The 26,244-nt window shown below is 38.9% G+C and overlaps 1 protein-coding gene across 5 annotated transcripts in view; it reads left to right on the forward strand.

Moving 5' to 3' along the window:
- The first annotated feature begins 1,569 nt into the window (after nt 1-1,569).
- Nucleotides 1,570-26,244, forward strand: part of herc2 (HECT and RLD domain containing E3 ubiquitin protein ligase 2) — a 488,151-nt gene continuing 463,476 nt past the window's right edge. For 4 of the 5 annotated variants that reach the window (XM_051927043.1, XM_051927046.1, XM_051927045.1 and 1 more), the window contains exons 1-2: nt 1,574-1,875; nt 2,485-2,623. In XM_051927043.1, coding sequence (XP_051783003.1) covers nt 2,555-2,623 — 69 coding nt within the window. In that variant the 5' untranslated portion in view covers nt 1,574-1,875; nt 2,485-2,554. Of the gene's footprint in view, nt 1,876-2,484; nt 2,624-26,244 lie in introns of all 5 variants that reach the window. The other variant, XM_051927044.1, reaches the window with a different exon arrangement.

Genomic DNA, 26,244 nt, shown 5'->3' on the forward strand with positions numbered 1-26,244 from the left:
CTTTGAAAATTGTTTCTCTTTACGTGTGTTTTGGACTTTCTTTTTTGTTCAACCATGTATCAACATGAAGTTGATAGGAATGTAATAAATATAATAAATCTTTAAAAAACATTTATGATTCCTGTAAATGTATGAAATCGCATTAAATTTGGTGAAAACAGCATTATGACTTGGTTGGAACTTGAAATTTAGGACTCAAGACTTGCCATCTTGACTTGAGACTTGACATGGGACATGGCTGTAAAACCTTCAGACTTACTTGTTATAATGACTTGTTTCTAACTGTCAATTTCAATTACAAACATGAACATTTCTGGGTGTGTCTAAACTTTTGACTGGTTGGGCATTTTCAAATTCCGAGTTAAGCAAGTGTTACACAAATGCTTTCTCCTGCAGAATTATGTTCTATTGTTTTAGAGCACCTATTGTTTTAGAGCACAGATGGAACAGGATTTTTTATTTATGAGGCTACACTAATGCTTCATGAAGACTTCTAGAAGACTAAGTTCAACTCCTGACCCTTGGACTGTCTGTGTGGAGTTTGAACCTTCTTCCCCTGTATATTTTTTTATCCAGGAAATCCAATTTTCCTCTTATATGCAAAAGACTTATATTTCAAACTGACTGGTGAATCTAAATTTGAAGGATCTACTGTAAGCTAATGTGGGTTATTTAATGTGTATATGTCCTGCAGTGGATTGACACCCTTAAGACGTACGACGTTGGAATATTATGCGCGAGATTATTCAGTCAGTTATGCTCACTGGGTTTGCTAAATCAGTCATGTGAAAAAAGTAAGTACACAACATGAAATGTTTTTCATTTTTAACATACGTGGGCATATCAAGATTTGATCTTCATTTTAATGTTTCTTTACATCAAGGTGATATAACACGCTACACTTACATTTTGTAGCCCACTGTATAATATAAACACTCCTACATTTATATAAATACAAACATACGTTAGTCGTACTTCGTATAACGAACTTACAGTGCCAAACACTGTGAACAAACACGGATTTCTGATTACTCACAAACAGGTTAGAGAAAACTGAATAACTTACAGAAATGTTATACATCTATTGTGAGAAATGATTAAAGTCGTCAGGGATAAATATAGAACCACTGGGGACGGATTTTTTAACAGATGAACAGCTGAATACACATGGCATAGGACCTGAACATAATAATACTGAAGACAGTGATATACAATGATAAAAGGAACTCTGCGACTGTTTGTAGGCGGTGTCTTTCATTCCAGTTCCGCTCTCCAGACCCCTCTTCGCCAAGCCTCACCAGCCTCTCTACCATGTTTGCCTTTGACGTGATTCGTTTAGCCCTACCCAAAAGAGAGACACTAGCTGCTAATTGGCTATTCCGGGATGTCGTTCACTGTTCCAGGAGACCAAGGTTAAAATACAGCACAGTAATTGATGGCGGTCGCTTTAAATTAATTTTGGATGACTTCTACTTCCCGCCTCCACTGGACTCTACCAACCTTGACGCAAAAGTTGTGACCCCGCCCAAGAAGGAGGACGACAGCTTCTAATTGGCTCAAACGAAATGTCGTTCACAGTCCAACATGGATGAGATTAAAATGCTGCACGGGTAGTTACTAGAGAGACGGAATAAGAAAGGAAGGGCCGGTGAACTGATTAGGTGAGTGGGGCAGTGTTACAGAAACTTGACATTTGGTGCGCCCTTGTTCACGTTGTGGAGCCTTTCCGTTGTGAGTTGCTAAAGGCCACTGTTGACGGGTGTTCTGCGTATTAGAGAGAAGGGTGCAGCAGCGCATCCACGGTGACAGTGTCAGACGCAGCAATAGCCAAACGAAGTCATGGGAGATCCAGTACAGTGATGTTCTTCGGAGCAGGTATAGTATTGTTGCGGCTTGGTGTGCTTCAGCATTTTTCCTGCTTATCGCCGCGGGATTACCAGGGTGTTTTCAATGCCGGTGTACAGAGCTGTCAGTTATGGCGCCGGTGTGTTCGGTGTATAGGACGCTGGACTGCGACAACCAATGGACAGGGTTGCTTGACCCCATTTCTCGTCGCGTGTGTTCTGGTAACCAAGGGAGCTTGCTTTTGGTATATTAAGGCTCATGGCAGTTTTTTTTTAACCTCTGTACAACTATAGTGCTTCCCTCTTATTAGAGTTCTTGAGGATATGTGGCCTGTTCAACAGTTTAAACTGAAGAACAAATATCAGAATAATTTTACGTAATAACATGATTTTTTTATATTTTTGCTAATGTTTTGCAAAGAAATGAACTGCTGTCAGACTTTCCGTTACTTTTATTTTCCGTTACTGTTATTCAAGCTTTGATTCGTGCTAGTATGTTCTGCACCTAGTATATCTCAGAAAATTTGATACTTAGAATTAAAATCTGAATTTCACTTACGTGACTACATTTACAAACACGTTGATTAATTGTCACACCCAGTCAGTTTAATGCTCTTTGACTTTGTTCTCTCGTCGACAGGACTGGCTCAAACATTTGGCAGCCTGGAGATTGAGTGAAGAGAGAGAACAAGAGGTGGTCTGGGGGCAAAATGCCTTGTCTGTTGTCCCTGAACGCTCAGGCCAGATTTGATTCCAAATGGCTCAAGACCGATTTGCAGGTAAGACTGATCAAGCGTTTGTATGTACAGGAAAGTGCTCCACGTGCATGCCTCCGTATTTGTCTAGGCGACGATCATACTTTGATTTATTACCTGGTCCCCACTTAGTATATTGCTCAACAAAGTGTGGGAAGTATTTCATTCAATATAGGTTGCAGGCAATCGGAGCCACGAAAAAAACACCCGATTAGAACTTTGGTATTAACTGGCGATTGGTACTTTGTCTATTTTGTTGTTTAACGTACTATCACAAGCTGAAGCTTTCTAACTTCTTAGTACACAGAAGCAAATATTTTTGTTTTGCATAATATGTCAAGACATAATGGCAATAGTCCATTTGTTAAAGGGTTTATTCCATCAGGTCAATCTCATATGATTCGTAATAACTTAAAATTGAAGTACAAAGTTTATTTTGTTAATGTACAATATGTGGTGACAATTTATCAATTGACTGAATAACATGAATGATTTTATCTGGTCTAGATTAAATGTAAGAGGCAAATAATGTAGGTGGACATTTCTTTTATATGATTTATGTGAAATAAATAATTTTATATACAGATTATGAAATGCCTTTACTTTTTAATATAAGCCTAGGTCTCTTGCTGGAATCACTAGACTGCTGGTCATCACATTATTATTATTATTATTTTGTTGGGGTAGATACTATGCTATAGCTATATTTGCCCTCAGGTCTGTATTTTACATTCCCTACGTCAGCACATTAGCTTTGTGACAAAATAATAAGCAGTCTGCTTAGGTGAACACCAAAGTGATTTTCTCAGCCACCCCCTCATGTATCCCATATTCACTAATTAGCAGTTTTACTCTGTTTTTTCCCCTAGGATCAGCTACTTTAATGCAAGATTTCTTCTTGAAACAGTACTGATATCAAAGTATTTTGTCTGAAATTACTAACGTTTTGGCTGTTGGACATAGTTTGAGGGAGAAAGGTTATATTAGCATACTCTGGACAATTGTTCACCAGTTCTCAAGCTTGAAGCAAAAGATAGTTGCTTCATCTAACTGTTCACCAGCATGTTTACCCAGTATGATAATGTATTTTGTGTATGTTTTTAGTTATGCTGCTTCCGTATATAGTTTACAAAATGTATGTTATACCCAGTATGATAATGTATTTTGTGTATGTTTTTAGTTATGCTGCTTCTGTATATAGTTTACAAAATGTATGTTAGGCAGAGATATTTGAATGGAATATTTAGTGGTAAACATTCTTTGGTGTGTGTGTGTGTGTTAATATATTATAGCTGCTGGCTTGCTGCTGCTGCTGTGCCCCATGCAGCGCTTCGAACGTTTAAAATGCCTTGTCTCTCTTGTGCCCCAGACATCCTCAAACAGTCTGTGGTCTCTTTTCGCTGTTCCGTTATTTCACCGAGTAATATTTTCCATTTGTTTGTGCTAATGCAATTTTTACTCTCATTTTTTTGAGACTTTTGAAATTTCCTACTTCCATTATCTCAAACCTGCTCTGCTTGTGTATCAAGGGACATGCTTCCAAAGGTTGTAAGTATGAAGTGACTTCTCCATCTCGCGGGATGTGAAAGTGTCTCTTTGTCTCTCTTCACAGATATATATATTAACACACACACACACACACACACACACACACACACACAAAGTGGGTATAGAAAAGAATCACCCCCTTCGAAATATTCCCATTTTTGTTTGCTTTAGCCTTAAATGAAAACACACACAAAAATGTTTCTTCCCAGCTTTACTTACTCAATGAAACCTATAACATCCAAATGAAAGATATCACAGCTACAGCTCAGAAAAATTATAAAAAAATTAAAAACAAGACATACTGAGATTAATAAAGGATCACCCCGCCAATGTCAATATTTTGTTGAACCACCTTTTGCTTTAATGACAGCCTTGAGTCTGTTTGGATACTTCTCTGTCAGCTTTGCACATCTAGATTGAGCAATATTTGCCCATTTCTTTACAGAACTGTTAAAGTTCGGTCAAATTGGATGGTGAGCGTTGGTGGACTGCTATCTTCAAATCTTTCCACAGATTTTCAATGGGATTTAGTTCTGGGCTCTGACTGGGTCATATGAGGACATTCACTTTTTTTCTCCTTCAGCCACTGTGTGGTCAATTTTGTTGTGTGGTTCGGGTCATTGTCGTATTGAAAGGTGAACATTCTGCCCATTTTCAACTTTCTGGCAGAGGGTAGCAGGTTTTCCTCAAGAATTTGACAGTGTTTTGCCTCATCCAATTTTCCTTCTACCCTAACGAGAGCCCCAGGCCCTGCAGCAGAGAAACACTGTAGGTATGGTGTGTTGTGGATGGTGAGCTCCATTGGATTTCTGCCAGGTGTACCATTTGGTATTGAGGCCAAATAGTTTGATTTTGGTCTCATGTTTGGCCACAGAGCGTCTCACGGGACCTTAATCTCTTTCATCTCGTGGGTCTTTTAAGTGTCTTCTGTGATCTTCACGTGAAGATCACGTCTTGTCCCCCTAGTCATTCTCTGCCAGGATTTTTTTTTTTTTTTATAATAGATTAGTGCTGGGCAACGATCAAAATTTTTAATCACAGACGATCACAACCAGGGAATCCATTCCCGGACTCCTGGGATTCCCGGACATTTTTCATTTCCGCATTTCCGGGAATGAAACTGCTGTAATTCCCCGGGAAAACGGGAACGGCCAAGCTCGCATGTATAGTGTGTAAAAGTGTAAAAATTGATCAAGAAATAACAGAGTTATAGTTGAAAATAATTAAGGTGGCGACTTTACTGCAGCTTGCGCTTCATCAGACAACAGCTTTGAACAGCAACTTGAAATTGCAATGCATCAGTCTGTTTCATCCGCATTATCTGTGCCAAGAAACTTGCCATCACAGAATGATGACAAGAAACTGGATGCATCAGTAAAAGCTGAAATGGCGGTGTTTCAGAGCAACGGCAAGCGCAGGCGTTGTTTAGAACAAGTGTATCAGTATCTGATGATTGTGCCGCCTACTTCAGTGGAGGCAGAGCGTGCTTTCTTAGCGGCTGGCATACTCTACATGAAGGTGCACTCTAGCCTGGACGACCGCACGCTGGATACGTTGTGCTTTCTACGCTCTTATTACTGCAGCTAACTAGATACATGTACTTATAAGACAGCAAGAACTGCTTGTAGATAAGGTTAGTCTTTTATTTGTGTCAACATATTGCAGTAGTTTCATTAAAAATAAGTGTCAGTTGTTCTAAAACCATTCACATGTGTGATGCCCGTGTACTGTGTCATCCCCGGGAGCCCAGGATTCCCGAATTCCCGGGAATGGATTCCCTAATCACAACAATCCCATTGTTATGTGCAAAATTCAATAATGAACTCAAAAGTAGTGTATTGCGTGTATTTGGTTTGCAAACACTTTAAACAAATGAGGTGTGTTTTAACAGCAGTATTCCCTTTACATAGTAGCAGGTAAAATATTTCTTGTTAATCTTAACTTAAACATTAATGTAATCAAATCAAATATAAAACCAAAGCTATTTGCCTCTGCCAGGGCATTAATGTTTTATCTAGTTTGTTATAGAAAAACAAGTTACCCTCAGAGTCCAGAGCCATGATCATAACATTATAACTGGCACCTTCCGAGCAACAGCAAGTTAACATTTCTAAATCTATTTTCTTTTTTATCTGAGCAGATACCAGCAGAAACATTTTCTTTTATCAGGGAGCAGCATAATCGGTCTATGTTCAGTAGCAACTCTTTGAGGGCTAATATTTTTTTCCAAAAAACTCAGTTTTCTGAAAACCATACAAAGCAATGGTTTCACACACAAATCAACATAAAACGTCTGTTGCTGCCTGTTTTGCCTGCTGTCGCTGCCTGTTTGCAGCAGCAGCGCATCGACAGCCAGCAAGAATGCACGGTGGGCTGTGAGACAGGTGCGCGCAGGTGGCAGTTGCAGTAAGACGCAATATGGTTTGTACGTCCTGTCATCGTGTCTGTCCTCCCAGGCGAATGTTGCCATAGGTGCATCAGCACCACGATCAGCTGTGGAGCGATCAGCTGATGGCGGTTCCTCACTTTCATTTTTGACCTACATTTCCAGATCACTTTCATCAAAATAGGATTCCGACAATTCAGAGTCTGATTTAGTGATAATACGAAAAAATGTGCACTTTAATCATGTCTGAATTGTTAGATTTGTAATTTTAAACATTGGACCAGGAGGGTAAATCAAGAAAAAATGTGTCTTTTCCCAAACATTATGGAGGGTACTGTAGTTCAGCAGCTTTGCTTCTGAGCCTCTACAGAATACAGGTCTTGTAGTATAATTGTTGTCTTCTCATTAGCTTATTTTTTTCATATTATATGGATATCATTTTCTAGGACATGTTTGAGGTGGTACAATATTGCTTCCCTTTTTGATTATAGAGTGATTATAGAGACGTTATTAACTGAACAACCAGCCAGTGTTATTTCTTTTATTGCTCTTCAAATGCATTTGGCTTGTCAGTGACTGGTATTTTGCTGATTTTACAAATAATGCAGTTTTACTGTGTGCTCAGGCATCTGCACTTTGAATGTGATGGTCCCATTTGTTGCAATCCACAAATTTGTTTTGTTATGCAGTGAAGTAGTGATATTCAGTTTGGAAAGATGCAAAGAAGCTTTCAGTTTGCAGAGACCAATATGAGAAATCCCTGTGATAGGACCACTTGCTACAAGTGGCAGTCTTCTTGGTGTGCAAGCTCTCTTCCTGCCCTTCACTTCTACACATGCTGAAGTAGGGTTACAACTCCCCCACCCATGTTATAAGTGTCAGGAATACAAATAAAGGACACCTCTGAAATGGATTGCAGCACACTGCTAATTTAGTAATTTTCCCTGCTTTTGTAAGTTGTTTTTTGTTACATTGTACAGAATATGTTCTAATAAGTAGTTAAATGATTGATTGGTTTCTAATGATCAACATTGATGCTTTGAAAGCTTTAGTGAAATAGGTCAAACATTTGAATTTTGAGGGACACGTTACTTCCTAGTCTTAAATCAGACTAACAACCTAACACAAAAGGTCCTGTAATCTGTACAAATGAGTTTTAGACTTGAATATTCAGAAAATTTGCTTTAGAATTTAGAAGTATGACAGCAAAAAAAAACTGCTACTGCTAATAATTGAAATTCGCAAATGCAGTAGTATTCAAATCAATGTGCTTGGGCACATATCGCTAAAGGAAGGTCTTCAGTGTAGGCCTTTCTGTTTGCAGTTTGAAAATGAATATTCCATACTGATTTCAGAAATGTACTCAGGTATTTTTTATCACCTATCGTTTTTGAGTTAAATCTTTTTTTGACTGCATATTTAGAATATAAATCCTTATTAAGGTCTATAGGTTTTTAAAAGTTAAAGTCAGAATTCAAATGTTTTTATTGTTGTTTGTGAACATTTTATAATTTTCCACATTAAGCTTGGACTTATCAAGAACATTGGTATGTGTCTGTAATAACACTGTAATTACCTGTATAATTACAGTCTAATTATATTATTGTTCCATACTTAGTGTGTAATACAATGTAACGCTATAGTTAAGTATTGTGGATATCAGCCCTACTATAGACAGACACAGGACACACAGAAGTCTCAAAAACACACACGTTTAATTTTCTTCCTTGATTTTTACAGTACCACACAATGCACAAATCCCCAACAATGCTCATAGTCCTTCTTTTCCTTTCTTCTCTGCTACCTCCACTCCTCTCCCACAAGCTCTGTCCTCTGCCTCCTGACTCCGGCACAGTATTCAGTTGTTATTCCACAATTTATATAATTAAAGTGTAACAACAAGTGTACTTGCATAGTTGCATTGTATCTGTACATTAAAAATGTAACTTAAACATCAGAGTATGTAACTGCAATTATGTAACACATGTTCCAGGGTCTGGGCAATTGTAATGGAGAAATACAGGGATAACTGCATAGATTACCAACAATATTTCAAAACCTACTTTAAAAGGTGAAAGTACCTTTTGTAGAGTGGTTAACACAATTCCTTTTCATGCTGTGCATTTTAGAGGTCTTCAGTGCCAGACTGGCAGCAATGTTGTTGATGTCCTTTTTGAGTCTAAACACTGGAGCATGCGCTTAAACTAAGTTATGTTTGAATGTCACTGCTTGTAGTCTATTTACCTTTGATTACCAGGTTTTGGGGAAAATAATCAGTTGGATTTGTATATATATTTGATGTAAGTTACCAAAAATTCTCAAGATCAAAATATCAGAAATTCATATGCTTGAAGTCCATGATAAACGATGGCCACTCCAATGGTTTGTAAGGTTCTGGCTGTTTTCCATTGAGTGCCTTATTAATGGCATCTCAAGAGGTGAGAAAATCATAAATCAGATGATTATAGACTGGCCTCGAAAGCCTGCATATTGTAATCTTTTTAGTAGACCAATAAAAGGTGTCATTTTGCTTGGCTTTTCTCTTTATGGTCCTTAATATACATTTCCCCTGTAAATGGGCAAAAGACTGGGAGTAATTATATTATGGTCACTGATCTTGCTGGTAGCATTGCTTCCAAGTTATGAATTTATTGTCGAAAAATGTGCAATCTAGAGGGGCAGCTGCATGATAAAAAATATAACGCAAAGCAGAACAACCCTAGCGAAACTCAACTGATAACTAAAAGATTTGGAATTAATGTGTGAATTCCAGAAAAAGAAGTTAAAATCTCTGACTTGACTAAAGATAAGAGAGCAGTCACAGTGAGGCATTATAAATACATATTGCTTTAGGATCCCCAGCAGAGTTTCTTGACAAACTTTTGTTGAAATATGTGTTGCATAAAAGGACTCAGTAATTGTGTGCCAGTGAGAGAATATGCAACTTTGTTTATAATGACCATCAGTTTTGTCTTCATTTTTTTTTCTTTGCTACTACCTCTAGTAGGTTGAGTGTGTATTCTACACCTGAACCTGCATTCTGTTGATTTGGTGGGACTCTCTTGAAGTGATGTTACTGGTCCACTATAGGGGGAGGGGAGAAATCCATCACAGAATAGCAGGACATGCAAAGCATGTCCAGACAGTTAATTTAGGTAATCCTAATGTTTTACTGATGTCTTTTTAATGGTTTTATTCATGTTGTCAAGCCTCATGACTTCTTTTACTTTCATTGGCACAGCTCTTGTCATCATGTAGAACAATGGTAACTGCAAACTTCAACTGGTAGGAGTAAGTCTAGATATCTTATACTTGCACTAGTGAAGCAGTGAAACACACCTGATTACTCATAAACAAGTATGATGCCAATTGTTTGAAACATTAAGGTGCCCTGAAATGGGGTGACCTATGCAGAAAAAGTGTTGTAATTTCAACATGGTGTGTCCAAAATTGGTGTAGTGTAGAGGATGCAATTCTCTGTCTGCTCCACAAGGCTTATTCTCACTTGCTGGCAGTACCATGAAGATTGTTGTTTTTTTTGATCTTCACGGAGTCAATGTAGGCTCTGATCGGGGCTCTCAAGAGACTGAGCGAGGAGTTTGAGTGTCTTGGCTTACGAGTGTCCTGGATAAAAAACAAGATCCAGGCCTTTAATGAGCTCTTGGGCGTAGCCATCAGCAGTGTGTCTGTCTGTGGACAGAATGTCGACCTTGTCGAGAGATTTACTTACCTTGGCAGTGACATTAAATGTCTCTTGTGATTCTTCCTATGAAGTCAATAGACTGATTAGGAGAGCATGGGGGTTCATGACGTCACTGGAAAGGGGTGTGTGGTGCTCCCGATATCTATGCAAAAGGATGAAGGTCCAAGTCTTTACAGTCCTGATACTTCCTGTCTTGCTATATGGTTGTGAGACTTGGACACAATCCAATGACCAGAGATGTGGACTGGACTCCTTTGGTACTGTATATCTTTGGAGAATCCTTGGGTACCACTGGTTTGACTTCGTGTCGAATGAGCAGTTGCTCATGGAGTCCTTAGTTAGGTACATTACCTGCATTGTGTAGGAGAGTCAGTTGCAGTACTACAGCCATGTGGCGTGATTCTCCGAGGGTAATCCGGATTGCAGGCTATGTGGAACACAGTGAGTGCTTAAGAAAAAGCTGAATGAAGGAAAGGATGCTTACAAAGCTAATATAGAATACAAACTCTGTCAGAATAACATGAAATATATGTGAAATATATCTGGAGTGGACAGGGCATAATTACTGGACTCGAGCAATTCATGGCCAGATGAGGATGTGAATAAAGCGAACACCCTGAACCAATTTTTTAATAGATTTATCCTCTCGCTGTCACCTTCTTCCAATGAGCAGTCTTCCCACACCATCCCTACCACATCAACAACTCCTATCACATAAAATAGAATGGCCAGTGAAGAGTCTACCACTGACCATTTGTAAGGGCTGTCCACAACTGGAGTTTTTCTCTCCTTATTTGATCTTTAGGACCAGATGGAGTCAGTCCTTGAGTTCTTAAGGCTTGTGCTGACCAACTTTGTGGTGTCCTTTGTTACCTGTTCAGTCTGTCTCAAGGCTCCAGAAACTGTTACTGCTGTGGGAAAACATTTTCCCTGTTCCAAGGAAGGCTGGTACCTTTTCACCTAATGATTATAGACCAGTGGCATTGTATGTCTTGCAACATGAAGACCTTTGAGAGACTGGTTCTGGAGTATATGAGTCCTAAAGTTATAGACCACCTGGACCCGTTGCAGTTTGCCTATCAGACAAAGATTGGAATGGAGGATGCAATGATCTATCTGTTCCACAAAACATATTCTCACCTCGACAAAGCTGGAGGCACTGTGAGGATTATGTTTTTTGATTTCTGCAGTGCTCCATACCATCCCTCCATCACTGTTAAGGGGTAAGCTCAGATATGTAGGTGGATGAGTCAATGGTGCCCTGGATAATGGACTATCTTTTGGGAAGGCTGCAGATTTGAGACTCGAGGACTGTGTTTCTTATATTTACATTAACTTATTTGGCTGATGCCTAATGATTACTTTGGTAATCGATTTAATCTGGTGATTGTTTTGTTGATCAATTGATTAGTTGGATTTAAAGTCATTTGAAAAAATCATTTGAAATTAAACACAAAATACATGAAATGGAACTTTTCACCAAATAAACATATTTGTATAAAATTTTCATCATTTTTTTTTTAATGAACTACTTAATATTTTAAAAGTTTTTATACAACATTTATATAATAATACATTCAAGATAAATAGTAATAAATTGAAATTAAACACTTAGTAACACTTCTGGTTACGTAATGAACACACACACAAGATTTCCTTAGAAACACAACTGTTTTCAATTAACTAAACTTGTAATTTCTTTATGTTCAGAATCACACTAAATCTATACTTCAAAAATTAAACATGTAACTTAAGCTTTTTTTCAGTTTCTATGAAAAAGAAGGTTTACTGGCAAAACATCATGTAAATATCTGACTACCACAACACCACAGAAGAATCTGCTGTATGATCATGACTTTTTTTTTTTTTTTTTTGTCCGCAGTAATGTTTGAAATTAGTTGTGATATGTTAGGGGAATGTCCAAACTGTTTTCCATTTACAGCAAAGCAAGTGGTTTCATCAGTGTGATATGTTAAGTTTATTTTAACTGAAAGCTCATAGCTTTTTGCATCATCTTTCATCTTTTTTTGTGTTTGGAAACCTTTTTTTGTCAGGAAGAATGAAAGGGAAGGTCTACAGGATGGTAGTGAGACCAGCTGTGTTATATGGGTTGGAGATGGTGGCACTGACCAGAAAGCAGGAGACAGAGCTGGAGGTAGCAGAGTTAAAGATGCTAAGATTTGCACTGGGTGTGACGAGGATGGATAGGATTAGAAATGAGTACATTAGAGGGTCGGCTCAAGTTGGACGGTTGAGAGACAAAGTCAGAGAGGTGAGATTGAGTTGGTTTGGATATGTGCAGAGGGGAGATGCTGGGTATATTGGGAGAAGGATGCTAAGGACAGAGCTGCCAGGGAAGAGGAAAAGAGGAATGCCTGAGCAAAGGTTTATGGATGTGGTGAGAGAGGACATGCAGGTGATGGGTGTAACAGAGCAAGATGCAGAGGACAGAAAGATATGGAAGAAGATGATCCGCTGTGGCAACCCCTAACAGGAGCAGCCAAAAGAAGAAGAAGAAGAAGATATGGGGCTGGACTATGACTCAAATTATTCTTCACTTCAAACTGAAAGTTCTATCATTATGCCTAACCTAGCAAACCATGTGTTATGTATTTGTATCACATAATGCTGAAGTTAACATTCAACTTACAATGGTTACGGTGAGTCTTACTCCTCCACAGAGCCTAGAACTGTATGTTTCCTATTCAAATGTTAGTGCGTCTCCATTGTGCTCTCGTGTCATACGAGGTCAGAGTAATGATGCAATTCGGCACACAGCATACTCAGCCTAATGACATAACCAACAAGTCGATGAAAGTGATTGTTGACAGTGTTTTTAATAATCGATTATTATTGATAATGTTGAATATTTGTTGAAGCTGTGTGACGGTGCGGGTTCGAGGGCTCCCATCTTACTTCTGGGAGCCCTTAAACCCAACACCGTCGGTAATTTCACCGATGAGCTAGGCAGTGAAGACATCAACCATGAAGCAAGGGGATGGTGCAAAAAGTGCTAAGTGCTTTTATTAAAAAATCAACAAAATCAAAGTTTTCAAATAAATAGTAAAGTGCTTCAAATAAGTCATTAAATAAATAATCCATCCAAACAAGTGAACTGTGGAGGTTAAAAACACAATAGAAAAAAAATCCTTTAAAACAACGAGGTTAAAAACAATGGCTGGAGGCAGTCTTTTTAAAAATCCGGTGCTTACTTCTCTCTTACTGGCGGCTCCGCTGCTTTTCCCCTAATGGGCCTCACAACAGGGGAGTCGCCCTACCAGCAAGATGCAGCTCCCTTCAGTTCTGGTCTGGTAGCCCTCCTATCCCCGGCTACATCGGGCTCCAGTCGGTTCGAGACTTGGGTTCCTTCCCTTGGAGCCAGGGCATTCACGCTGGGGCTCAACACACCCAAAGCCTCCTTGACTCCGCTTCCTTCAATGGCCAGTCGACTCCTCTACTGGTCATTCCAGCTCCACAAAACTGCTCAACTGGAGCGACCGCTTCCAACAGCATCCCTCCGAGAGTTGGCCAAACACTCCTTCGGGGCTCTCCTACCAGCTACGTTAAACTTTCACGAGCCTGCTCTCGCTGCTGCTTTCTTCTCCATTAACCTCTGTTTCTTCTCTCTCTTCCTTCCTTTCATCCGCCGCGTGCTTCTATTAAATTTTTTTTTATTGAAATCACACAACATTCCATACAAATACATCAATTTTACAAGAATAGGATTGAAAACAAATCAACCCTACCCCCCCCGAGAAAGAGAGCATGGCCAGCAGAATAAAATTTAAACCAAGTAAAAAGAAGCAAATAGATAGAGTAATAAGTGAATATAGATAAATGGAGAAGACAAAAAAAGGGAGAGAATCTGCTTCCTCAGTGCTTTAAAAGCTTATTCTAAAATGTTATTGTTTAGATCCTGCCAGGTTTGGAAAAATTTCTGCGCAGATCCTCTAATTGAGAATTTTATTTTTTCCAATTTCAAATAATAGGTAACATCAGTTACCCATTGACTTAAAAGGGGCGAGTTAGGATTCTTCCAGTTGAGCAAGATAAGTCTATGTGCCAATAGTGTAGTAAAGGCAATTACAGTTTGTTTGTCCTTCTCCACTTTAAGCCCTTATGGAATTACACCAAACACAGCTGTTAGTGGATTAGGAGGGATTGTGACACCAAGGCTGTCTGAAAGGCATTTAAAAATCTTGGTCCAAAATGATGTTAGTTTGGTGCAGGCCCAGAACATGTAACCCAGTGAGGCTGGAACTTGATTGCAATGTTCGCAGGTTGGATCTTGCCCTGGAAACATTTTGGATAATTTTAAGCAAGACAGATATGCTCGATATATAATTTTTAGTTGAATAATTGTATGCTTTGCACATATGGAGCTCGAGTGAATTCTCTGCATTGCTACCTTCCACTCCTTTTCTGATATGTTGAGGGAGAGATTCTTTTCCCATTGTCCTCTTGGATCTTTGAAAGGAAGGGACTGTAAAATGGTTTTATATATTGTAGAGATTCTGTCTAAGTCCTTGAAACTGATGAGTATTTTTTCCATTATAGAGGGAGGTGGGAGATGAGGGAAATTAGGCAGGTTCTGTTTAACAAAGTTTCTAATTTGAAGATAGTGAAAGAAATGTGTTGCTGGAAAGTTAAATTTAGAATGTAATTGTTCATAGGATGCAAAGACGTTGTCTATGTACAGATCTCTAAGTGATTTAATCCCAAATGTTTTCCAGACATTAAAAACTGCGTATGTTTGCGATGGTTGAAAAAGATGGTTCTTGTGCAGTGGTGCCAACGATAAAAGATTCTCTATCTTAAAATGTTTCCTACATTGGTTCCATATTCTGAGTGAGTGAAGCACTATTGGGTTATTAGTATATTGGCGATAATTTGCATTTATTGGGGCGCAAAGCAAGGAATATAAAGATGAACTGCAGGATTCTATTTCTATTGCGGACCAAGCCTGCATATGTTCATCTATTTGTGTCAATGTCCAGGTTTTTATATGTTGTATGTTTGCTGCCCAGTAGTAAAATTGAAAGTTAGGCAGAGTCATGCCACCTTCTGCCTTTGACCTTTGTAGGGTCGCTCTTTGGATACGTGGATGTTTTGAATTCCAAATAAATATGGCTATGGTTGAATCTAATTTCTTAAAGAACGATTTATTGATGTATATTGGAATATTTTGAAATAAAAAGAGAAGCTTAGGGAGGATATTCATCTTAACAATGTTAATTCTTCCATCTAAAGTGAGATGAAGGGTTGACCATCTATGCAAGTCTTGCTTGATTTTTTTTTCCATATAGACAACAAAATTTTGTTGATAAAGAGCTTTATGTTTACCCCTAGATATTTGAACTGATCTGTGATGATAAAAGGGAAGGTGTCCAATCTAATATTGTGTGCTTGAGAATTCACTGGAAAGAGACCAGAAATCTTTTGGAATTCTGTAAGTGCTGTTAGGACTGTAGGCACAGTATTTTGTGGGTCTGATATACAGTACCATATCATCTGCATATAAAGAAATTTTCTGTTCAAGTCCTTCTCTGATAATCTCTGGTGCATTTTGAAAGTGAACTGCCAGTGGCTCAATGGCGATTGCAAAAAGTAGTGGTGACAAGGGGCATCCTTGTCTGGTACCACGTTCTAGTTTAAAGTAGCCTGAATTAATGTTGTTAATACAAACTAAGCTTCTGGATTGGTATACAGTAGTTTAATCCATGCACAAATGTTTGGCCCAAACCCAAATTTCTTCAATGTAGTGAAAAGGTAGTTCCATTCAATCATATCAAATGCTTTTTCTGCATCCAAGGATAATAAAATCTCTGGAATATTTGACTTTGCGGGTGAGTATATTACATTAAACAGGTGTCGAAGATTGGATGCTAAATGTCGGCCTTTAATAAATCCAGTTTGATCTTGTGATATTACTGAAGGCAGCACTTTCTCCATCCTTCTAGCTAGGACTTTGGAGAGTATTTTAACGTCATTATTCAGAAGTGAAATTGGTCTGTATGCTGCACATTGTAATACATCCTTATTTTGTTTAGGAAAGACGGTGATTGATGTTTGACGATAAGTTTGAGGTAGAATTTTATTGTCTCTAGCTTCTGTTAATGTTGCTAATAGAAGGGGAGCTTGCTGAGTGGAGAACTTCTTATAAAATTTGGCAGGGTAGCCATCGGGGCCTGCTGCTTTCCCACTCTGAAGTGACTTGATAGCATCTAGTAATTCTGGTAGCGCAAGAGGTTTATCCAATTCCTCTGCACTAAGAGTATCTATTTGTGGTATCTGTAATGCATCCAGAAATGCATTAGATTGTGATTTGGATTGCATTGCGAACTTCTTGCTTGTGGATTTGTTGAGCCAAGAGCTTATTAGCTTTCTCTCCATGTTCATAGTAATGATGTCTTGATTTAAAAATGAGTTGTTCAGTTTCTTTAGTTTTTAAGAGGTTGAGCTCTGAATGCAGAGCCTGCCTTTTCCTATGAAGAGCCTCAGTTGGACACCTGGCGTGTTCTTCATCAATTCTAGTAATTTCGTTGGTTAGCTTTGATACCTGCTTGCTTTCAAGTTTATTTCTGTGGGAAAGATATGAGATAATCTGGCCTCTTAGGAAGGCCTTCAGGGTTTCCCAGAGTGTCCCTGCAGAGACCTCTGAGGATACATTTGTCTCTAGAAAAAAACTGATTTGTTTTGATATAAATTCTGTAAAGTTCTTGTCTGCTAATAAAAGTGGGTTAAGACGCCATCTGTGAGATGAGTATGTGGGGCATAATGATTTTATCTCCAGGATAAGAGGGTCTTGGTCAGAAATAACAATGGCTTCATACTTGCAGGATTTAATCGTAGGCAAGAAATGGTTATCTACAAAAAAATAATTCTTGAGTAGTAATGATGAACTGGTGAGTAGAAGGAATATGTTCTTGAATTTGGGTTTAGAAATCTCCAGGGGTCTGATAAGTTGTGGTCAATTACAAACCCATTGGGATTAATAAAGTATCTATCCATCCATCCATCCATCCATCCATCCATCCATCCATCCATCCATCCATCCATCCATCCATCCATCCATCCATCCATCCATCCTGTGTAATTGTCTTTGCAGTGTTGGGTCTCCTGCCACAGGAGTTATGACATCTATCTAGGTCTGGATTTTAAACACAATTAACATCCCCAGCCATTATAATTTTATGAGTGTTCACATTGCGAATGGATGCAAATACTGTACATTTTGGGTGAATTTCCCATCGTCCACATTGGGTGCATAAACATTTATCAAAATCACTTTACAATTAAATAAATTACCCATAACAATAATGTATCTCCCTTCAGGATCAGATACAACATCTGATACTACAAATGAGACTGTTCAATGTATGAGAATTCCCACACCTCTAGTTTTTTTTTTAAAGCTGGAATGGAACATTTGGCCTGTCCAGTCTTTTTTCAGCCAGAACTGATCCTTGCTCAATAAGTGGGTCTCCTGTAAAATTACTATTTTAGCGTTTAGACCTGTCAGGTGAGAGAATACGTTTTCTTTTTAATTTGTGGTTCAGGCCTTTAACATTCCAGCTCACAAAATTAACTGTCCCGTCTTGGAGACATTGATTCTTAATTTTTTATGTCATTTTGTAGTCTTAACCAAAAGTGAGACTGCTTTGACCTTAATTTGAAATTTTCCCAGGGGTTATTGCCATGCAGTCTGTTGTTACGTTGGTAATTATAATTACAAGGATTAAAAGAATAGATTACAGATAGCTTGCTCTCGTTCTCTCCCTACCTAGTCCCCCCACCCCCCTCCCCGCTTTGCCTCCCCACGTGAGGCTGAACCACACTTCACAAAGTCCCAGTCCTCTGACATACCTAGAGACAGAGCACATCCAAAACAAACAAGCCCCCAGCAGCGGTGTATGTGAAATAAAATAGGGATATATCTACTATAAACCTAAACTATAAAAAGGAAAAAAAAGAGAGAAAATCTTCAACATTCTTGAAATGTTAAGATAGAAAACCCAGGGAATGGTGTTCAACAGTCTCCTTTAGAATAGTAAAAAAAAAAAAAGAAAGAAAAGGGTTACTAATTTAATTTCTTCCACACATACATACATACATACATACATAAACATGTATAACTGTAATTAAAATAAAAACAAATAGTGACCGAGAAGGAAAAAGGATGTACAGTGCATCCGGAATGTATTCACAGCGCATCACCTTTTCCACATTTTGTTATGTTACAGCCTTATTCCAAAATTGATTAAATTCATTCCTCAGAAACACCCCATAATAACAACGTGAAAAAAGTTTACTTGAGGTTTTTGCAAATTTATTAAAAATAAAAAAAATTGAGAAAGCACATGTACATAAGTATTCACAGCTTTTGCCATGAAGCTCAAAATTGAGCTCAGGTGCATCCTGTTTCCCCTGATCATCCTTGAGATGTTTCTGCAGCTTAATTGGAGTTCACCTGTGATAGATTCAGTTGGTTGGACATAATTTGGAAAGGCACACACCTGTCTATATAAGGTCCCACAGTTGACAGTTCATGTCAGAGCACAAACCAAGCATGAAGTCAAAGGAATTGTCTGTAGACCTCCGAGACAGGAGGCACAAATCTGGGGAAGGTTACAGAAAAATTTCTGCTGCTTTGAAGGTCCCAATGAGCACAGTGGCCTCCATCATCCATAAGTGGAAGAAGTTCGAAACCACCAGGACTCTTCCTAGAGCTGGCCGGCCATCTAAACTGAGCAATCGGGGGAGAAGGGCCTTAGTCAGGGAGGTGACCAAGAACCCGATGGCCACTCTGTCAGAGCTCCAGAGGTCCTCTGTGGAGAGAGGAGAACCTTCCAGAAGGACAACCATCTCTGCTGCAATCCACCAATCAGGCCTGTATGGTAGAGTGGCCAGATGGAAGCCACTCCTTAGTAAAAGGCACATGGCAGCCCGCCTGGAGTTTGCCAAAAGGCACCTGAAGGACTCTCAGACCATGAGAAAGAAAATTCTCTGGTCTGATGAGACAAAGATTGAACACTCTGGTGTGAATGCCAGGCGTCACGTTTAGAGGAAACCTGGCACCATTCCTACAGTGAAGCATGGTGGTGGCAGCATCATGCTGTGGGGATGTTTTTCAGTGGCAGGAACTGGGAGACTAGTCAGGATAAAGGGAAAGATGATTGCAGCAATGTACAGAGACATCCTGGATGAAAACCTGCTCCAGAGCACTCTTGACCTCAGACTGGGGCGACAGTTCATCTTTCAGCAGGACAATGACCCTAAGCACACAGCTAAGATATCAAAGGAGTGGCTTCAGGACAACTCTGTGAATGTCCTTGAGTGGCCCAGCCAGAGCCCATACTTGAATCCGATTGAATATCTCTGGAGAGATCTTAAAATGGCTGTGCACCGGTGCTTCCCATCCAACCTGATGGAGCTTGAGAGGTGCTGCAAAGAGGAATGGGTGAAACTGGCCAGGGATAGGTGTGCCAAGCTTGTGGCATCATAGTCAAAAAGACTTGAGGGTGTACTTGCTGCCAAAGGTGTATCGACAAAGTATTGAGCAAAGGCTGTGAATACTTATGTACATGTGATTTCTCAGTTTTTTTATTTTTAATAAATTTGCAAAAACCTCAAGTAAACTTTTTTCACATTGTCATTATGGGATGTTGTGTGTAGAATTCTGAGGAAAAAAATGAATTTAATCCATTTTGGAATAAGGCTGTAACATAACAAAAGGTAGAAAAAGTGATGTGCTGTGAATACTTTCTGGATGCACTGTATATTTATGGTACCAGTGTCATTGCAAGCGGATCAGATCTTCTTTACGATGCCATGACAGGGTGTGACTCATGGCCTTATTTCAGGAGAGTGTCGGGATCAGCTTTCTTAACTCTTTATCTGCTTCCTCTCTACTGGTAAATATGTAATATTTGCCTTGAATCTCCACTTTCAGTTTGGCAGGATACAAGAGGCTGTATCTGATATCGGCTCTTCGTAAGCGCTGTTTAATATTATAAAAGGATGCACGCTCAGTAGCAGTTGAGGGTGAGAAGTCAGGGAAAATACGAATTAGGTTATTTTCAAACATAATCTCTTGTTTCCCTCTGAGAAGTGACATTACATTTAAATTTGATTGTAATTTCTCGAAGCGCACAATAAAGGTCCTGTTCTTAGAGCTGTTCGATCCCCGTATGCGATAAGCTGCTGCTATCTCGGTGTCTGATTTTAAAGTCCTCTCCAATTATTTTGGAGAATAGTTCAGCTACGAATTTCACTGGGTTTGGACTTTTGCGATTCTCAGGTAGACCTTCAGTTGTAATATTATTTCTTCTGCATCCATCTTCCAGAGCAGCAAGTCTGTCTCCTAGTTTTTTGCATTCGGAATTCGCGGCTGTTGCTTTTCCATCAGCGGTGGATGCTAGATTTTCGGCTGTTTCAATTCGAGTTGTGAATGTCTGCTTAACATCCTCCAGCTGATCGGCAAATGTGCTCAGTTTAGACGCATTTTCCTGAATGTGCTCCTCAGTTTTTTCCAGCATACAATTAAACGCAGCCTCAAAGCGATTATATACGCATTTCTCCGAGTCTTTATTATCCTGCTGCAGCTTCCACTGCAGCTTCTCACTTGTCTTCTCACTTATCCTCTCGTTTGTCTTGAGCATACTGTTTATTTCTTTCTTTATCTCTTGCTTGAGCTCAGCGATCATCACCTTCAGTTCGGACAGATCATTTCTGCTTTCGTGCACTGTAGGTGAAGCTGTGGGCTCTATTACAGCCGATGTTCTCGGCTTGCAAGGATTAGGTGAAAGTGTGGACTGCAAGGCCTTTTCCAATTTCAAGTGATCTTCTCCGATCGGCGAGCTTTCATGACCTGCATCACTTGCACATTCACTCCCATTTTCGCTCTCAACTGGAGACGATGCAGCAGACCGTGGTCCAGAGAAGTCTGGGCTTTCGCCTGTCTGTTCCAGGTCAGTCCCTGATAGGCCGTACCTTGAACTTGAACTTGGACTAGCCTGTCTAGGCTTGGATGTAACTTTAAGTTTCTTTTCCATTTCTTTCTGACTCCCTTTTTTGCCGGCCATGTTTATATATGTTTGCATATACTGTAATAGAACCCTCGGGTTGGATAAATACAGGATACCTCGGGGAAAATAAGAAATAATAACACCGCTGCTAACGGAGCTCAGCTTCAGATGTCCATCTCCTGCAACGGACAAGACCAATTCAGCTTCTATTAAATATTACGGGGACGTGGATCAGGTGTGGCAGTTAGCAGCTCCCGGCAACAAATACGGATGCGGACGACTCGTCACCTGTGCACTTAAGTGTGGACCGCCCGCATCACGAACCACCTGGGAACCGCTCTGGCCACACTACCACGTCCCCTCTCTAAGCCGCGAGGGCAGCGATTATTTATTTAAAAAGTGGCCTTTGATCTGAGCTGTGGACCTGCTATACCACAAGCTGTAATTGGCTGCATTTTTTTTTTTTGGTTTTCCAATTGGAGCACAAGCAGGTCAAGTGACTTGCTTATGGTCACACAGTGTTAGTAGCATGATTTGAATCCATATCCTCAGGGTTGGAAGTCCAAAGCCTTAACTACTACACCACACTACCTGGATATGAGCAGCACTGGAGCACTACAAGGAACATTCCTGTCTCCTTTTCTCTTTACTCTATACATCTCAACCTATAAATATAACACCAGGTTATGTCACTTAAAGAAATTCTCTCATGATTCTGCACTTTTGGGGTATATTGATGAAGGGGATGAGACAGAGTATAGGAGTCAAGTGTAGAATTTTGTTTCATGGTCCAAAGAGAATTGTCTGCACCTTAGCATCAGGAGAACCAAGGAACTGGATATAGACTTTTGCTGTACCGAAGATCCTTTATGTTCCAGTCACTATTCAGGGAGTGGATGTAGAGGTGTGCACTCTTACAAGTACTTGGGGTTGAACATCAGTGACTGGTTGGCCTGGTCTCAGAACTATAAAGGAAAGGGTAGAACAGGCTCTTCCTCCCTAGGAGACCGCATTCTTTCAATGTTGGAAGTGACATCCTTCACATCTTTTACAACTCTCTGACGGCCAGTGCAATTGTATATGCTGTAGTGTACTGTGCTGGTAACATCACTTCAAGTGAAACCACTGAATTAACAAGCTAATTAAAAGGACAAGTAATGATACGGCGAAAGTGTGTCAAGAAACTCTGCTTGGGTTCCTTTAATGCCAGCGGAAATACTCCTATATAATACCTCATTCTTACTTTGTCTGAATTTTTTTTCTTTCTTTTTAAATTTTTCTTCTGTTGTAATCATTCTGGTGTGAGTTCAGACCATTGTGTGTGTGTGTGTGTGTGTATTTATTTATTTATTGAAAGAGCTTGTGTAAAATTCAAAATTTCTTCCTGGGAACAAATAAAGTTCTATCTATCTAAAATGTTTGCAAATACCCTTAAATTAAATTCTACAATGTATTGATTTGTAATTTTAAACTGAGGAGCAGAGGAATAAGCATCTCTATTGCTGCGCCACCGCTCCCTAACCTATTTAATTATTAACAGTATACATTATGTAAATGAAGTTAATGATTTATCTGTAAAATGTAATATGCATACTTTAATGGATTTCATCATAAAAATGATATCAAGTATACATCCTAGTATTCTAACAGCACACAGCTCCAAGAGGATAGCTCTTGGAAATCTAAATCGACTTAGAAGCGTGTCATCATCATTTGTAAATATGCACTTTCTTCTATTGAATTGAACTGAATTCCTTTATTGCCATTATGTGGTACAATGAGATTTAATATGCAAATCCTCCATAAACTTATTTTCCTATAAATGATAAAATAATCTCTCTATTATAATAAAAAAAAATCTTGGGAAGAGAGACAAGATGTGACTTTCTCATAGAGACACTTTCACATCCCGTGAGACAAAACTTTGTTGCAAGAGATTTAACCATTCCTGGGGCTGGAAATAAAAGACAAAGAGTAGATGATAAAGTAGAACGTCATAAAGAATTCAAAACTGTTGGTGCGATACACATGCAGAGCAGGTTAGAGATAATGGAAGTACAAAAATTCGAAAGTCGGAAATTATTACTCGGTGAAATAACGGAACAGCAAAAAGAGATCGAATTATATTGTTCAGATTTAAATTTTAAGTCAGAGACTTTTAGATCGTCTAATTCGTGTAGCCATCAATGAAAAGTAGTGTTTCTTCCCAATGAAGAGGTGTATCTGTGAGAATTAAAAGATTTATTGTTTGGTGAAAGTGAAATCCCGCGAGAGAAAATTTCAAGCCCAGCAAGACCAGACTTTATGCAAAGACAGTTGGAAGAGTCTTGCCCACATCTAAAACATTTACAACCACGCACACGGTTCAATCATTTCTCATTTGTGTGAATGCTATTGCCAGACACAGTTTGCGTAGACAGAAAGAAACGATATTCACTCGCGGGCAGTTATATGTTGCGTTGTCACAATGTAATTCCAAACACTGAATCAAAATTCAATATGATATTGACAAAAAGGTAAAAGCGAAAAGAGGTCGAATTTATGGACATGGGTGAATGAAGTATGTAGATATGGTTTGGCTTTAAACTTTAAGTCGGAGACTTGTAGATCGTCTTATTCGTGTTGCCATCAGGGAAAAGTAGTGTTTCTCCCCAATGAAGAGGCCTACCCGCGAGAATTAAAAATTTTATTGTTTGGTGAAAGTGAAGTCCACATACGTGAGTGGCAGATACGCGAAGTTGCTGGCACGTACCACAGGCAGGGGGGTTGGCGAGTGAAGCCCCCTAGTAATAATACAAAAGAAATAATGAAAAATATACAATATGAAAGCATAAGTACAATGAACATGTGCATGCAGTGCAGATAGTGCAAATGATTCATAAAGTGGCTCAGGTTGTGCACTATAAACTTGCACTATAACTGTAATATTGAAGTAATTATAAGTACAAGCAGTTCTATCGGGAGCACTTAATGGACTAATTGAGTGCGTCTTATAGCTCTTGGGACAAACAGTTTCAGAGCCTTGAGGTCTGTGCTGGAAAGCCTCTGAAGTGTTTGCTGGATTGGAGAAGTTCAAATTGACTGCAGTATGTCTCATTGGAACCCATGCAGATGCTGGTGGCTTTCCTTAGGCAGCATGTGCTATAAATGTCCTCCAGGCCTGGAAGCTGTATCCTGATAATTCTCTGCGCTCTCGACACAACCCGCCGTAGAGCTTTCCAGTCGGCTGCTCTGCAGCTATGATACCACATACACATACAGTGGGTTAAAATACTCAGTGGTGCACTGAGAGTAACATCGCTAAAGCAGCTATGATATTTGGTATTTCCATGCACCATTATATTGTTCCAGAATGATCATAATCAAGTGAATTAAATTTGTAAACGATATGCAGTTAATTTTTATATATTTGATAAATCCCACGTCACTGATGTGAATCTGTAAAATGGGAGACCACACAGAAACAGTAGCTCTGCTTTGATGCTGGGTGCTGCCTGTTTGCAAAACCAAGAGAATGTGCGTGGCTTTACTCCAAGTTTAGTTTTTATACATTGTAATGTGTGTGTGGAAAAGGGCATATGCAACATTTTTGTGCATACACACTGTTTATACAGTACTTGAGGCCCTAGATGAAAATACAGAGCATTTCTTTATTTGTACACAGGTATGCATATGTCTCAGTCCATGGAGTGAGCAATCAATGAAACAATTTATCTGCCTTTAATCCTTTTCTGTTAAATTATGTCATCCAATACATCACATCATCTGACTCTTAACATGCATTATATGCATAGCTTCATCCAATCAACGAGTGCCACCAGCGTTTCCTGACTCCTTTTGACTTTCCCATTAATCTAAATATTGCCTTGTAATAGGTGTGATCTGCGGACACTTATATTGATTTTAGCACCACTTCATAGGAGGAGTGTTTGGGCTTTCCCATTAGTTTATTCCCATTTTCTATAGGGGTGTTTGTTACCCACCTACTTCATTTTACCCTTAGCAACTGTCTTGGTGGCTTCTCTAAGATGAGGCATCAGCCTCGCATGATTAAGCTTAAAATGGCATGTGGTTAACCCTTTAGTTACATTCAGTTCTTATCCTTATGTTTAATAATTCATTTTTATAACTTGTATTAAATTGTAAAATTTATATCGTGTATTGATTAAAATTATATATGGTGCATGGGCTTTTTAGCTGTGGATGCAGCACACAGATTGCAGCTCCTCACACACAGTGATATTCAGTAATGTTATTGCAGTGATTCAAAGGCAATTCATTCTAAGCTTATTTAAAATTGGTACAAATCACAAAGCTGTATTGCCTCGAAACTCCAAATTAGATTTGCCTAATAAAATAGATTTTTTATCAATCCCTACCAATAGGACAGTAGAAGTTACTAATTACTTTTAATCACAATTGTTCTCTTTCTACCATTTTCTGTACCATTTTCTAAAAAATGCGAATTGACATGCATTATAGAAAAGATCATACTTTGTTATTGATGATACTCACATCAGTCAGTACTGCCCCATAATTACTTACACTTAGTTTTTGCCTTGATTTCTGGAATAGTTATTGTCTTTTTAATTTCCTATTTTTATTTATTGAGAACAGAAATGAAATATCAACAGAATAAAAAAGAACAGGGTGCTATTTTATGCATATAGATCTGAGAATGCTCTTTAAGGTTGAATTGCTCATCAAGGCATAAAAAAACTGACTAATCGAAGAAGAAAAAAGTAAAAAGACAGGTAATAGATGAATGGATACAGACATTTATTCACCTATTAATGCATGTGTATTTAGATTGATAGCATTCTAGTCTTTGACCACGAATGAATTACAAAATGTATCAAATTTCAAAGGGCTACTCTTTTTTGACCATGTTTATTGATAACGATATCAATATGTGGGTAGTAGTGCTCTGCAGATAATTGAATTAAAATGTGAACATGTGCGATAAATAGAATGCAAAAGG

This window comes from Erpetoichthys calabaricus, chromosome 4 (genome assembly GCF_900747795.2).
Source record: "Erpetoichthys calabaricus chromosome 4, fErpCal1.3, whole genome shotgun sequence".
Classification (NCBI taxonomy): domain Eukaryota; kingdom Metazoa; phylum Chordata; class Cladistia; order Polypteriformes; family Polypteridae; genus Erpetoichthys; species Erpetoichthys calabaricus.